At 43.8% G+C, this 16,207-nt stretch overlaps 1 protein-coding gene across 1 annotated transcript; it reads right to left on the minus strand.

Annotated features, from left to right (window-relative positions):
* Positions 1-413: 413 nt before the first annotated feature.
* barhl2 (BarH like homeobox 2) lies at positions 414-7,010 on the minus strand. The gene is made up of 3 exons (XM_088314161.1): positions 4,834-7,010; positions 3,334-3,559; positions 414-988 (listed from the first exon to the last, which is right to left on the minus strand). Exons 1-3 carry the CDS (start codon positions 5,378-5,380, stop codon positions 631-633), a joined length of 1,131 nt encoding a protein of 376 aa, XP_088170287.1. The 5' UTR covers positions 5,381-7,010; the 3' UTR covers positions 414-630.
* Positions 7,011-16,207: the final 9,197 nt, after the last annotated feature.

Below are 16,207 nucleotides of genomic sequence, written 5' to 3' on the forward strand. Positions count from 1 at the left end.
TAAATAAAATAATAAAATAATAATGATGATAACAGATAACATTGAATGCAGTTTAGCACGGCCCTCCAAATGGTCCCTAATGGGGAGAGGGCGAGGGGGCGGGGCTCCCGTGCAGCCCTGCTGGCTTTTGGAGAATTTGTCGTTTTGGTTTTTTTTCCCCCCTTTGTGGCGTGTCCCGCTGAGAGGTGGAGAAATGCGCTCTTGTTGTGTGAGCAGCTGCCGGGCCACATTCCCAATCCCGGCGCGCTCCCCTTCCAAGCGCGTGCACGCGCATTCACTCCATATTACACACGTCGCCCACCACGCCGAACCTGCACCTTTGCAAGTTGAACAAGTAAAATTTTGATTTAAAAAGAAAAATGTTTTGGTTTTTACTCTTGGTAGCATAAAAAAAGGGAAAGTTGTACGTTTGCATTACGTCTTTATTCATTCCGCTCGTCTCCATCTAATAATAAACTTTAACTGTTTATTTGCTAATGTTAAGTGGATTTTTGTACAAAAAGACAAAGAAAAAACGGACAATCAGACGCGAGCAGTCCACGTGTTCCAGAGTCATATATCTCCTTTGCGCCCACGTGGGTTTAAATGTCTTTAGTGTTGTTTGTTTTTGTTTTGTTTTTTTCTGCGTCCCTACCGCGCGTGCGGCGGGCTCGACAGGGGGTTCAGTGCCGGCTGGCCCCCGGGTCCGAGGCCGTGGATGAGCACGCGGGGCACCAGCGGCCTCTGGATGCCCGCGGCCGCCGCCGCCGCCGCCGCCGCCGCGGCCGCCGCCGGGTGCGTGTGCGGCGGGTGCGGCGCGGAGGGAGTCCGGTACATGCTGCTGTACATGGCGGCCGCGGCCGCCGCTGCTGCCGTGCTTCCGTCCACGGAGCCCAGCAGGCTCGGGTGGTAGAAGTAGGGCGACGGGAACATCCGCTGCAGGGCCGAGTAGTTGCCAGCCTCGGCCAACAGCTCCAAGCCCACCGCCGTCTGACGCTTCCACTTGGTCCTGGAGGCCCAACGACAACATATTAGTCTCCGCAAAAAGAAACAAATAGAATAAAAATGAATTCAATTCATAAATACTCTGATGCTAAGATATTATAGGAGCGACCTTTGGTGTGTGATTTGATCAGTTTTGGAAAAAAATGTTTTGTTGGATTTTAATCTGCGTGATGAATTGGGTGAGATGCTTAGTCACTAAAAAAAGAAAAGAAAAAAAAGCATCTCGCGTAGCGAACTTCCGGTATGAGGACCATTTATGGTCATAAATCCAGTATAATTCAATAAATTTGATTAAAAAAACATTTTTTAATTGCCATGAATAAGGGGGGGGGCTTGACGTTTTCACCTGCAAAAATGAAACATTTCCAAATGCTTCCTGCGTGCGTATTTAGGAAAGTATACGTTCTACGTGAATTTTGAAATTTATGGATTAAAACATTTCCTTTTGTTTGTCGTAGAAAACGTGCTAGGAATTGTGGGGAGGGGGTCATTTTATATTAAAAAAGACAACTTAAATGTCAAGTTTAGCCAACTTCTGGCATGCGTGGCATGTATGGGCAAAAAAAACAACTTCCAGTGTGCGGGCCATATATGGGCATGTGTATGATCTACTGTGAAAATTGATAATCTGGATAAAAACATTTTTGGTTTTCATATAAAAATGCAACAAAATAGTTAATTACACTTACATGGGTGGGGGCTTCAAAATCAGGTGTGCCCATATAAGGGCATATAAATGGTCCATATCGGATTTGAGAATTTTGATGTAAAAGTTTTTTTTTTTTGTGCATTATGAATTGAGGGTGAGTGTGTGTCTGGGGGGGGGCTTGTGTCATTTAAAAAGGTGCTTGAAACTCATTGGTCACTATCGAGAACTTGGGCCATATATGGGCATAAATCCGGTCCACGGTGGGAGTCGATCGTTTTTTTTTCGGGGCGGAAGAGGGGGGGGTGGTATGTCCTCTTTTTTGTTTGTGTGTTGTTGTGTTTTTTATTCTGGAGGTTGAATTAGTAAAATTGTTTTCGTTGTCATTTGCAGGTTAAAAAAAAACGTCATCTTTGGTGGCCAACTTGTGGTGTGTGGGTCTTATTAGGGCATACATCGTGTCCACCTTGATTGATTTAGGAAAAAACATTGGCGGTCTTTTTTTCCCTAATGTGTACAAAAAATAAGAGATGGGGGCGTGAGGAAGCTTGTTTTGTCATTTTCATGCCCACCCCCCAAAAAAAAATGTAATCAAGCGTGAACAACTTCCGGTTGTGGGTCATATATGGACATAGCCAGTCCAACATTCAATTTCCAGAAAAAATAACTGGTTCATGTTAATTATATCATAACATTGTTATCATATAGATGATGACTGGGGCGGAATGCAAAGTGTCATAAAAAAAACATTTATCATGTTGCCAACTTGCGGTTCCTGATGGGAAAACCAACCACCTATATAAACAGTTACTTGAAAAGTCGTACAGCCTACAAAATGCTTAACGAGTCTACCAGTTCTAAACAAAATAAAATTATGCACGGGCCTCAAAAACAGCTGCACCCGTGCACACCTGCACATCAGTCATAGTGATGAAATCGAGCACAAAATCCGATTCATTGCCCAAATGCAAAAAAAAAAAAATCTGCATAATTGGCATTCCAATTGAATACATTATTTTAAGAGTAGTATTGTTTCATTTGTTTTGTCATGAAAATAAACGATTCATTCCTCAACAAATAGCGATCCTATGTCGGGAAAATTAAAAATAGTCACTCATAATAAGAGGAAGAGTTGGCATTTCAAATATTTTCTAGTCTGATATTATACGTTAAAAAGGATAAAACCACATTGTCACCAGTAATTTAAGCAGTTTTCTATCGGGAGAAACAATAAATTCAAATAATAATCCCGAGATCTTTGAAAACATGTTGAGTCTTTTTTTTCTGTTCAAGTTGGCAGAACGACATAGAAACGGAAGAAAATAAAAACATGTAATATATATTCCACTCTGCATCATGCCACTAATAAAAGCTGACATTTCAACGAAACCTCTCGTCTTCGCATTTTAAAACCCACCGACAACAGAATCAATCCAAATTCAAAGTCATCAATCGGAAAACAACCATTATAACGTGGCGTTTACACAGAAGGAAATCTACTTGCGTTTGAAAAATAAATCATCACCAATCGTCTCGACTTTCACGTCTTGACGCAGAAACAAACCGTAGAAAAGTTTCATGCCCAAAAAAAAGTCACTTGATACAACTTGTCCTATTTGAACTCGCCACTTTCCGGCCTTCATTAAATACGTGTGACGATAATCAAGCACGCGCACATGCACGCGCCGTGCGCGATGTCGTACCGTCTGTTCTGGTACCAGGTCTTGACCTGCGTGTCGGTGAGGTTGAGGGCCGCGGCCAGGTCCATGCGGTCCTGCACGCTCAGGTACTTCTGGCGCTCGAAGCTGCGCTCCAGCTGGTTGAGTTGGTGGTCGGTGAAGGCCGTGCGCGCCTTGCGGGGCTTCTTGGTGCGCGCCGGCGGGCTGTCGCGGCTGCTCGAGATCTCGCGCTCGCCCTCCTCCTTGCTGCCTGCACGCATGCACGACGACGCCACAACCACAACAATCAAAGGGATGTCGCAACATTCGGGAGGGTTCGAGACGTTTGGGGGTTCGGCGTCAAAACGTTTCAAGGGGGACGTGTAGAATAGCCCCCCAAAAATGCCCGACCCTTTAATTGAAAGTTGTTGTTTTTTTCGCCCTGTAACAAACTGCGTGTGTATTTTGAAAAATGTTTCCCTTTGTTTGAAATACGTGGCACATTTTATCGGTTCGTTTTATTTTCCTCGAAAATATAGTTTACGCAGTTTTCGTTTCTTGCAAATATTAAATTCAGCTTTTTCGTCAATTATACATTTTTCTTATTAGAATTATGCATCGATTTTCTTAAAAATATCTTTTTGTTGAACGCATTTTTTTCCAATAATATATTTCTTTTTTTAAAAACATTTTGTTTGTTTTTTTTAAAATCACTTCTTGAAAATGTGCTTTTTCCTTAAATATTATTATTTTTTAAAATTGTCACTATTTTTCTTGTCAATACGCATTTTGTTTTTGATACTATCGGTTACATATGCATTTTCTTGAATATACAGATTTTCTCTAAAAACGTTTCTTTTTCTTGGCAATATTTTTTTTAAATAAAACATACATTTATTTTTTTTGAAAATATATTTTTTTTGTCTTGAAAATAGGGTTCATCTTCATTTTGGGGCCGTCCTAAACACGCAAAACCCGAGGAAGCCCTTATGAATTCACGCGTAAACATCTTAGAAACTCATCCGAATTTTCAATCCTTGTACGCCGGATGCTTTTGGTTATTTTAACAATTTTCATGATGTTAAAATATCCGCAGCAGCAACAATTAAAAAGAGTAAATAAAAAAAGCATCATTTTTAACAGCGCTTCTTTCACGTTCAAGTTAGCAAGAAAATATTTAAAATTATTGCGTGCTTGTGTTTAATCCATTTTGGATTCGATTTGAAACGAAAAGTCCAGTTGCCTGCTTGCCACTTTCCCCGCGACGCCCAAATCAAATCACCTGCGTCAACTTTTAAATGAACTTGAGCTGAGGCGCGTGTTGTTGTAAAAATCAATATGTCAATCTATTTGTAGCCCCCCCTGCGTTACCCCCCCCCCCCCCTTTCTCCTCCTGCCTCCAGGAGTAACAATCATCTCTCTAATTGAGCCACCAGGGAGGCTCCGCGCACAGCTTCTTCCTTCTCCCATGCATGCACCAGCAAAACCCCCAGCCAGTCCCCCCCCCTCTCCCCGCATCCGCATCCTCCTTACGAGCCTCCGTACCGTTGCACTTGATGTCGCCGTGCAGCAGCATCTCATCCCGGCGCTCCATCTTGCCGCCCCGGCCCTCGTCCTGGAGTTCCAACTTGGGCCGGAAGCCGTCCGGGGCCGAGGCGCTCTCGGCGGCTTTACTGGGCGACATGGACACGCTGGTGCTGTAGGGCGCGCAGGCAGCCAGCGGCTTGCCGTCGCCCAGGATGTCCTTGATGAGGAACGACGAGGTGGCGCTCCGCGGGCCGCTGCAGCCCGCGCCAGCCGCGGGGAGGAGCAGGTGGTGGTGCGGCGGCGGCGCAGGCTGCGACGGCGGCGGCGGCGGGCCGTGGTGCTGGTGCTGGTTGTGATGGTGTTGGTGGTGATGGTGGTGGTGATGGTGGAGGAGGAGGTTGGCGTCGGGGTCCGACGGGTGATCCGCGGTGACGGAGAGCGGCGACGAGGGCGCCGTGCCCGCCACCGTGTCGGCGTCCGAGCAGGACGGCGGCGGCGACGGCGTGCCCCGGCCGCCCGCCAGGATGGTGTCGATGCCGAAGCTGGAGCCGCTCGATGCCTCCATCTTAGCGAGAGGGGGTCGTCATAACAGCCCGAGCGGGCCTCTCCTCACACCACCCCAAAAAAGTTGACACGCAGGAAGAAGAAAAAACAAATTCAAAAAGAAAGAAGGAAAAAAGGGAAGTAAGTCCACAATCCAGCAGGTGAACTTCCACAGCATCCACGCGCAGGTCTCCCCCCCACCCCACACCCAGTTTTCTTCTTCTTTGGCTTTTTTTTTTTTTTTATTATTGGAAGTTGCGTGAAAGTTGCGCGTGAATGCGCTGGCGTGCTTCGTCCGGCTGCCGCATCTCACTCCGCACTCGCTCGAACCTTTTGCCGCTAATCGCCGCACTCGCGCGCTACAATGACTTCCTCAGGTGACGTCACGGCCAAGAAGGGGGTGTTGGGGTGGGGGCGATTAATATTTTCTCCTTTCTAATAAACACGGCAACGCTGCTTGTCTCTTCATAGCACTCCAAAAAAAGAAAGGAAAAACCTCCTCCTCCTCCTCACTCTCCTCCTGCTTCTTCTTTTCATCCACCTGCTCCTCCCTCACCATTGGCTGACGCCCAGTCCCCGCCGGCCAATCAGCGCGCAGCTTCTTGAAGCCGGTTCTCAAAGCCGAGGCTGAGAAAAGAAGCTCTCTCTCTTTTTTTTTTGCTCTCTGCAGGCCTCAGCGGCGAGCTTTTATTTCCTAAACACTCAATGAAAACACGACTTTTTGTCTTTTTTTTTTCCTTCTGAAAAAAAAGGACATTTAATTCCGGCGTCATGGTAGGAACACCGCCCCTCCTTTTTTTCTTTTGAAGAATATCGTCTTGAATGTTTTTTTTTTTTGGAGTGTTTTGCAGGCGTGTGCGCAGGAGTGACGGCTTTAATGAAGGTTGTTATTTTATAATTAGTCGAGTCATTATGGGCCGCTAATGAGCGCGCGAGATCAGCTGACAACCACTTTCGCTTCATTTCCCCACAATATTTTAAACGTGCAATATTTTTCAAATATTCATTTTTATCCTGCAGCAATATTCATTTTCAATGACTTTTATTCCCTCTCGGTTCAGAATTTACGTCAAATGCCGGTTCTTATAAATGAATATTTTGATGCATGCATTTCAACGCTGTACTGGAATTTTAGACCAAAATAAACAAATGTGTGTGTGGTGTTTCAACTTATTTCCCCTTTAATTTCTGCAATGATTTTTTTCGTTATTCCGGTCTGGCTAATATTTCATCCATTATCATTTATCAACATTTAAATGCTGTCTGTCCTGCGAAAAATGTTTTAAATATTAACGTTTCAAACACAAGAAGGACGCGTTGTATTTATTCAAATGCGAGCATCTCACCGGACAATTTGTCAGATAAAAATCAACGAAGACGTGAAAAATACATCAAAGCAACACAGGCGATTAAATGATGAATAAAACAATAAATCCCCACTTAAAGAATAAGGAGGTGTTATGTTCTATTATTCAGTTTTTGAAAAACATGACAACGGAAAGAATTACGACGAGAATCAACCCAAGGTGCCGCGATGCTTTTGGCCACACGGGGGCGACAAAGCGAAGAGAAGAAGCCCGTTTCATTGGAACAAATGAGTTAAAATGATCTTAGCACATAAAAAAGCAAACATATGACATCTAAGCTAGAAAGTTAAAACAAAAAACGGTCCACAAATATGAAATCACATTTTAAGATCATGCAACCATTTATTTTGATGACAATTATGATGACTTTTTTTTTTTTTTTAATGTGCATGTTGTGGCCCAGCGGCAGCACGTGGCTGCTGCTGCGGGAAAGGCGTGTAAACTGTCACCTCACACCGTTGGCGACCTTCAGAGCGCAGCAGCATCAGCGTCATTTAGCCTGTCAATCAAAACCAAGAAAGGGGGCGTGAGGGGAGGCGGAGGCTCCACTTTGCTAAATGACTTTTTAGGAACAGAAAAACACACTGGTGATCATTGCAATATGATCCAAATGAGGCGTCTAAAGGTCGTTTACTGCAGCAATAAACAAGACTCAATTTATTCAAGATTCAATTCGTTTGAATCATTAAAAAAAAAAGTATGATTGCAAACATTTTGTGTGGATTTATTCTGCTTACCCGAAACGTTATCACGTCCACTATTGGGAAAGTGGGTCGCAGTGATTAATAAAAGCCTTAAAAAGCGCAAATAGCGCACAATTATTTCAGAGGAATTGAATTGCGCTGATACCATTTATAACAAATGTCCAGCATGGCAAAACGAAGGAATTTGTTTTCACTAAGATTTAAAAAGGTCTCCATTGTTAATATTTAATCATGGGGTTATTTTCTTTTCCTTTTCTTGGCCTTGAGATTCTGCGGACAATCTTCAATATAATAAAATAGAATACTATGTTTTCCGTGCGGGATCATATTTGAATTTTTTTTCAGATTGATAACAAATGTAAAAGTAGGATAACGAAGGTTTTTAGGATCCCCCCGACCCCCCAAAAAATGCCATTCCTTCCACATTTAGTTTTGATGATTGAGTTTTATTTCCACTGATGCAAACATATTAGAACAATAAAAAGAAACCATTTAAAATTCGAGACTTGTTGAATTTTGCATGAACACATCGAAATAAAGACAATATTTTTTTGGGGACTAAAATAATGGACGTAGTTTTTATGAAGTGGGACAAGAGTCACTGCGATTGGCCGGCGACCAGTCCGGAGTGTACATCATCTCTAAAAACTTCCCACATATGTCAGCCGTCCAATCAAAGGATCCGATTAGACGTTCCATTGTCAGGAATCACATTTCTGGAATTAACGGTTGACATTTTGAGGGTTTTGCATGCACACGTAAATATCGACAGTATATTATTTGATACTTTTTCCCAACTCAGTTCATCGTCTTCCAGATTAATATTCCTAACTTTAACAACACCGTTTCTTATGGAATGGCTAAAGAGTGTTGTCTCTTGTTCTGTTGGACCCGTTCGATTGGGTGGAGCACAGTATTGTGTTGGCTCGTTTGGTGGGCATTAGTGGTAGGAGGACTTCTGGTTGCTTGAGTCCCGCTCTGCCCCACTGTCATATGGTGTTCCGCAGGGTTCAATTTTGGGGCCTCTGCTCTTTTCATTGCATTTATTGTATTTACTTACGCTTCATAATAATATAAATAACGTTGAGAGTTCATATAAATAATATACCGAATGACAGTTTATAGCCGTGTATGTATTTTACAATTTTCGCAACCCGTAATGAATAATGCCACTCACTTGTCTGCGACATCCGTGAGTGATGTGAAGCGCAGGCGAGTTGATTTTTCGAACATGATGAAGGCGGAAGTGACGTTCCCAGCGCGGCAAATAATTCCGACATGACGAGCGCATTGATCGCAGCGCGTTCCCAATGTGGTCTTGACAAGCTTGTGTGTCTAAAGGCAGGAGGGGGGCGGGGGCGATCGGGGTACAATCCCATCATTACCAAAGCTGTCAATCAAGCGTGGCTCGCCGCCTTCCGCCAGCAGCCTTCCCGACTGATTGATCCATGCTGATGGCATTGCACAAATAATTACCGCCACGCTCCTGACGTGCTCGTTCACGCTTCGCCAAGGTAATCGGAAAAGCGGGGACCGAGGGAACGGGGGGGGGGGTCGAGCGAGTGGGGAGGGTGCCATTTCGGATTACCCGGAAAGGTCCGAGCACGGGGCGATGCGTCACTTCCGGTCTGACAACGCTGTAAAAAACACAACTTGTTTCTTTGAGACAATTAAGTTGGAACAACTTTGTTTGTAAGATTTATGGCAACATTGTTAAGTAGCGCAACAAAACAAGCAAGTTGTTTGAACTGGTCAACGTTTTACCAAAATTGAACAAAGAATTTTGCCTCGAAATTTTGAGTTTGCTCAACTTTTTTAAAATAATTTTTTACAGTGGGTAGGTCGTCCCCATCGCTGGGTTATGAGAAAAAAAATGCCTGGTGAAACAACACATTCACATCACTTGACTTTTTTCCTTCCAAATTAGAATACTGATTTTTTTTTTTTGGGGGGGGGATTCGGTGTACAACAACCTATAAGCATGAAACGGTTTTTGTTTTGCATTGATAGCAAATTATGTCTCAAAAAACAAATACAAAACACATACGTAAGGGAATAATAATATAATAATAATAAAAATAATAATTATGTCTTAAAAAACTACAAAAAAAACTCATACATAGGGGAATTATTATAATGCTTCAATTTGTCCATATTTTGTCATGTTGCAGCAAATTATTAATTTCCTGAAAAAGTTTGACACACTATAACATATACTGACGAATTTATTAAAAAAAAAAATCGAATACACACGGTGCAACTGGAAAAAAAAAGCCTTCATGCAGTTTTATGCCTCTCCCATCTGAAGTTTGAAGTCAAACTAAACTTAAAACAAAGAGAAATTCACATTGCGTATCTAAAACAAGCACTTTAACTTTGGAAAGTCTGCGTATCTTAATGCTAACAACAAATGCAAAATGCCATGGAGGGATAGATGGCCTCAAAGAATCGCATCTGTGTTGTTTTATGCAACTGATATGAGAGCACAAACGGTGCAGCAACACATCTAGACAAATAATGTCACCTTACTCACAACAACCAATATTACTTTGTCTTACTGAGGAGCTGCGGTTGTCTCCTTGCACATCCGTCTGTCTGTATTGTACTTCCCCCAGGTCAAGCGGGGAACACACCCGAAATACTCGGATGAGAGCTTTGGCATAGCAAGCCTTTGGTCCACATCGCGCACCTCTTCTCCGCTGTTAATGACCGCCGTCGACAAGCCAGGCAACGGCTTGTTTTTTTTTTTTTTTGCAAGCCGATGCACAACACAAGGTGAACTCCCGCGCTTGCGAGGAAGCGAGCAATGATTAAATGATCAAACGGCCGGCGTGTCACCGCCAGGCGCTCATCTTCACCATGAGTGGGTGAGGAGAGAAAAAGAGGGGAGAGAGAAAAAAAAAATGTTGGGGTGTTTCAAGCGCGCGAGTAATTACAGCCGCCATGTCAGCTTGACATTAATGCAGCCGGCAGAGAGCGCCTAATTGGCCTCGGAGGAGCCCAGAGTGAACCAGAAAATATATTAACATTTTAAAAAAGCATATTTTGCCTAATCCGCTCACTTTCCAACAATATTTGAAGACCCCAAAAAACGCCCCCGGGCGGGAGAATTTAAATGAGCGATTTTGTTTTTGAAGGAAACGGCCAATGAGACAGAAAAGAGACTAAAAAGGGGGGGGGGGTTGGTGTGTGTGTGTGTTGTAGAAGCGGAGTTGAATCATTAGAGAGGCTGACAGGCTGGCTGGCTGCTGACTGGCTGGCCTGTCACGGCGCACCACCACATGAAAAGAGCCATAAACGTGCAGCCACAAGTCAAAGCCTATTATCTGCATGTTCAAATGATGCAAAGGGGGGAGGGGTGGGGGGGGCGGGGGCGGGCTCGTGTATGCTGTAGGGGAGAAATTGGCCAGATGGAAGATCTTGTAACCACTTAGCAAACGCACAACAAACGTTTGCCAAAAAAAAAAAAAAGAAGAAATCTATATGAGTGAATTGTCATGCGTGTTGTGGATGTCGTTGGCCAAAATGCACACGCAATTAAATCTGCTGCTTTGCGGCGCGTCCACTTGGATTATTTCTGACACAGCCACAAAAAAATGGCAATTTAGCAATTTTCTCCACCAGTTTTGTGTGAATGAAGAATGATAAGCGTAGCCAACGGCAAATTCTGATCACAGATGGCTTTATGTGTCCCAAAATGATTTTTTTTACGCTAATTTAAAAGTCTTTTTTCCGGAATTCTTTTTCTTTTAGTGTGACCTATGAACATGTTAACTTTGCGTTATCATTTTTCAAATAGTAATAATATTATAATAAATTACACCTGTTGCTGTGGGCCCGGTTCAAAGTGGCCCGAGGACCGGCACAGGGCCGCAGCCCGGTGGTTGGGGACCCTTGGTGTAAAATACCCGATTATGACTGGGCCTCATTTCTTTCATCGTACTCGGTCAAAGTACAAGCTCGGTTCTTTCGGACAAACCGAGAAAATCGAGAGGATCCTCTCGTTGCGAGTCGCCGAAAGACGAAACTGGACGACGATTGGCCAAAAAAAGCAGAAAAGATCGCAACAATCACGTTTTTGTTCTCACTTTCCGCCATCTTCTCAATCCTTTCAGTGTCTTTCCACGCCCGAGGTGCTAGCCCCGCCCCTCCACTCCCTTCTCGCCGTCTCGTGTCTGCCGGCTTTTTTTTTTTTTTCTTAACCCCCCCCCCCCTTCTCATCTCAAGTTCTGTTTTCCAAAAGGGCAAAAATCTCTCCCGGCCGCGTCGTTTTGGCACCGGCGGGAATCTCGGCTGCCCTCGTCAGCGCGGAATGCCGCTAACGCTTCATGACTGAGCTCGTCTCTTGTCGCATCGCCGCACCATGCGGCTAAACTCAGACCCAGATTCCGATTGAAACAGTTTTGCTGTACTTAGCGTCGTGCGTGTTTGGAAAATGTATCCCTTGAAGTCACTCGGCAACAAAAAGTCCGGTCAGCAAGAAAAACGACGCAGGAAGTCGACCATTTCGGTTGAGAAGCTGACATGTTGGGGTCATTTTTGCCATTTTCAAATAAATTTTTTCCCCAAGAAATTCGCCATGTGGGCGTTGCTAAATTTGAGAGTTTGATGACACGAGTAACTCATGAAGTATTTCCAAAATTCCGAAAATGTCCTCGCAAGTGCATCTGCAATTAAATCCACACTTTTCCCTCCTTCGACTATTGTGGTTTAAAAAAAGCGTGACAATATTTGACATTTTCGAACAGTCGCCAGTTACGACTTTCTGGTGTGTTGATTCCACATCGCGCTGCCCCCTCACGTCATGAAATCTGCCTGGCAACACGAGCGAGCTGAATTCTGATTGGATAAAAGCTCTCACCTAAAATTTTACTCTCGGGTAAAATATGACATCAATGTTTAGAATATGATCATGATTTCTCGATTATGTTAGGCCAGCAGCGCAAGCCTTGAAGGCCTTGACCGCCCGCCACCGCCAGAACTCCTTCAAGAGATTTTGTCTTATTGCAAGCAAATTTGTCCCGAATGGAAACATGTGAAAGTCACACAAACCCAAAACCTTCGCCATCTCACTTGAAGCTAAACGCCAGCCAGTCCTTTCCCATCTCCTCATAAAGTGACGGAAACGGTAGCAAAAGCGACGATGTCGCTGACAGAAACTCCATTTTGTTTTTGGCGCAGAATAAACGAGGCGACGCTTCGGGCAAACGGCTTTAGCCTTCGACTCGAAATCCCCGCTCGACCGCTAGCGCATCACCATCCGCCGATATCCCCGCTTCCCGCATAGCAAACACGGCCCCCCGCCCGGGAATCCCGTCTGGGAAGCATCCCTCTCCATCCGTTTCAAGGACTGTAAACAACGGCGGCCAAGGAGATTCTCCTCGGCTCAATTACGCCGCTGCCCCGCGGCCTCCCGCGGCCCTGAGAGATGGCGTCTATAATTAGACAAGGCCAGACGTTATTGATGACCCCTCCCTTGCGTTAGCATTAGCATTTGCATCGGGGGGGGGGGCCTCCGGACCCTCGCGGCGTGACGGGAGAACGCCGGGCTGTTGGCCCGCTCATCAATACAAGCGGCTCTTTTGTCGGTAATTTGCAATAAGTGTCGGCGGCACATCTTTCGGGACGCGGAAATCATTAGCGGCCGAGGCCCTGCCCGGCCTCTAATTGGAAGCGTTGGGCCTTATCAGAGCGAGTTTTTCCGAGACCTTTGACAGGCACCGATTCCAAAATCATTGCGGGCTTGTCAATTTAAGAGGCCGTTAAAGGGCTTATTTTAATTTTAATTGGAACTTCCTGCGTCCTGCGACGGATTAGAAATGAGCTGTGGGGCGGGTCGAATTGACAGCGAGGCTGAGCGAGTCCGCTCGGCCTCCTCGGGACTTCGTCATCCACAGCGGAACGCGAGTGGAAAATGTCCCAATTAAGTGCCGCCGCTTAAGATGCTTGTCGGGGTGGATGTCGATCACCTGCGCTAAAGCAAACGACTTTCGTTTTTTTTTTTTTAGTTCTCTGATTTAATAAGGACAGATGGGCTGTGAGAAAGGATGGAATTTTCATCATTCTAAATGTTGAAAAAATGTGAAACAAAATGGTTTTTGGGGTGTTTTTTTTAGATTTTAAGCAAATGTACCAAATTGAAAATATTTCCAAAATGTTAAGTGCACGCGCCTAAAAAAAACAAAACAAAAAAAAACGTTAAGACAAACACGCAAATTCTGAAACAAATGTAAAAGAACAGACAAAAGATGTACGAGCTGAAAAATAAATGAAGAAAATTCGAATTCGAAAATTAAAAAAAAAATTTACAATTACACAATATTTACCAAATATAGAATATATTTACAAATTAAATTTCAGAAGTTTAAGGAAACTTAAAAACACTCAAATTAATGCAAATTAATAAATACATTTAGCAAATTAAAATATTTTTTTAGAAAATAAAAATTGAAGATATTTATATTTTAAATGCACCTACGAACAAAATTTCAAACTCTCAAACAAAATACTTATTTTTTACAAAAGTGTAAACAAATTTTCAAAGTTTAAAATTGTTTTAACAAAAAAAATTTCATGCACAAAGTCAGGTGGCGTCAGCAAGCCTCCCATTAAATCAAAGACTTTTTTTTTTTTACTTCATTTTGCTTTTTATTATTTGATGGTTCACTTGTTTGACACTCTCTTTCGAAGCTGCAAATGAAAGTTGTTACGTCAGGTTTGCTGTGGTCCGCGGGTGCGTCACAAGTGGAGCACAAATTGTGTGAAGATGGGCCTCACCCACACAAAAATCACGTCTTCTTCCGCTAAATGGAGCTGTCACGTGCCATTAAAGACCCGAATCCAAATCCATTCGTCCATCCCGTCTGGCGTTCACGCGGCCGCTAACGGCGAGGAGGCTAATGGACGTCTCATTAGGCAGCCGACGGGCACGTGAGAGTTGGCTTGGCCGAAATGGTCAAACTAGCGCGGTGTTTGTCAAAACGGCACAAGTCCGTCATTTTGCTTGAAGTCGTTCAATTGTAACCTTTCCTACCATTCCGACCAAATTTTACTTGGTTGCGACACGTTTTAAATCGTTCAAAATGTTTTTCAATCTGCGAGGTCAAACATTGGAAAAGTATCAAACCGCAAAATTTGTTCACGGTTCGATTGCAACTGGACTGCTTTTTTATTTGTTCCTTAGAAAGACAGAGCAGTCCAGTTACCCTGAAAGAGAAATGACTTGATTTCATTTATTTAAAAAAAAATAAATTACAATATTCCAAAGTAATTACATTTTTAACCAAATCTGCGCTAATAAAATTCTATTTCAAATTATTGAATTAATTGAAAATACATAAAGAATACATTTTCAAACTGAATATTTTTTTTTAAAATTGATAAATGATAATAATTGCAAACTAATACATTTTAGATATACAAACTAAAATCTAATTTATATTTACAAAATATTTGCACCCTACTAAAAAAAATTGTGAACATTTTGCTTGACAAAATTAAATACATTTACAAAAAAAACTTTTCCAAAGTAATTCAAACAATTGAAAAGAAATTTACAAACTGCAAACAAATTCATACAACTGAAAAAAAAAGCAAAGCGCCGTCTTCCACATGCTAACATTGTTTACATGAGCTTGGCTGCGGGCCGTGACGGTTAACTGCACAAACGCGTCACAAGTGGAGCGGAACTCGTGTGAAAATCGGCCTCGCCCACACAAAAATCACATCTCCTTCCGCTAAATGGAGCCGTCACGTGCCATTAAAGCGTCCGTTCCACCATCCCGTCCGGCACGCTGGCCGCTAACGGCGAGGAGGCTAATGGCCGTCTCATTAGGCGGACGGGCCCCCGACGGTGGGAGCCAGCGTTTCCCGCGCCGGCTGTTCTTTCCGCGCCGTCGCAAAGCATACGAGCCCATTCGCTTGACCTCATTAGACGTTGATAAAGAAGCAAAGGCTCTTCGCTAAACATGGCGTCACGTGCTACAAAGACCATTCCGGAACCGTCTGGTGTGCCGGTAAGAGAGGAGGAGGAGGAGGAGGGGAGGGGGAAGCGGAGGGAATAGGAGGGATGAACCCTGCCTCGCCGCGAGGGATCCTGACAAGCGGAACGATGCAAAAGGCGTGTTTAAGAGCAGCAGTCAGTGAAGAGAAAAAAGATTTATGCTTTTAATTAATGGCAATTAAACCGCGCCCGCCAGGCTGGCCCGTGGCGATTGTTCTGTGTGGAAGAAAGAAAGAAGGGAGGAGAAATGGAGGAGGGCGAGGCGCTGACGAGCATTTGAATGCACTAAGCTCCGCTAGGGGATCTGACACTGCGGGCGTCAAACCTTCCGCTAAATCAATAACACAATTAAAGTTTCATAAAGCGCCCTGCACGCCTTTGATACGTCAAACTCCTCCCAGAGCAGGAGAGCAAACAAGCGCTCAACCATCGCCCGGCAATCAAAGACCAGAGAAGAACAATCAAAGTTTCATCAGCGAGCGATCAAAGCGCCTCGTTAGCACGCGCCGCCGCCGCTAATTACCGCAAATGAGCGTGACTCCCCCAACCGCCCAACCATCGTCTTTACGCCGCACGTCGGATTGACACTCACAACTTGTCCATATGGATTTGTTTTTAGGACGATATTTGGCAGATCGGACGATTAATTAAAAAAATATATCAAGAGTTAGAAAGATATGAATTTTGTTTGTTTCACTCTACAACAAGATAACATTCCTGCAAAAATCAGCAGATTTTTGTTGTTGCCTTTGTTAAATATTAATTTTAATATGTAG

The sequence above is a fragment of the Idiotropiscis lumnitzeri genome, chromosome 13, assembly GCF_059441095.1.
Source record: "Idiotropiscis lumnitzeri isolate Australia: NSW breed Sydney's pygmy pipehorse chromosome 13, RoL_Ilum_1.0, whole genome shotgun sequence".
NCBI lineage: Eukaryota > Metazoa > Chordata > Actinopteri > Syngnathiformes > Syngnathidae > Idiotropiscis > Idiotropiscis lumnitzeri.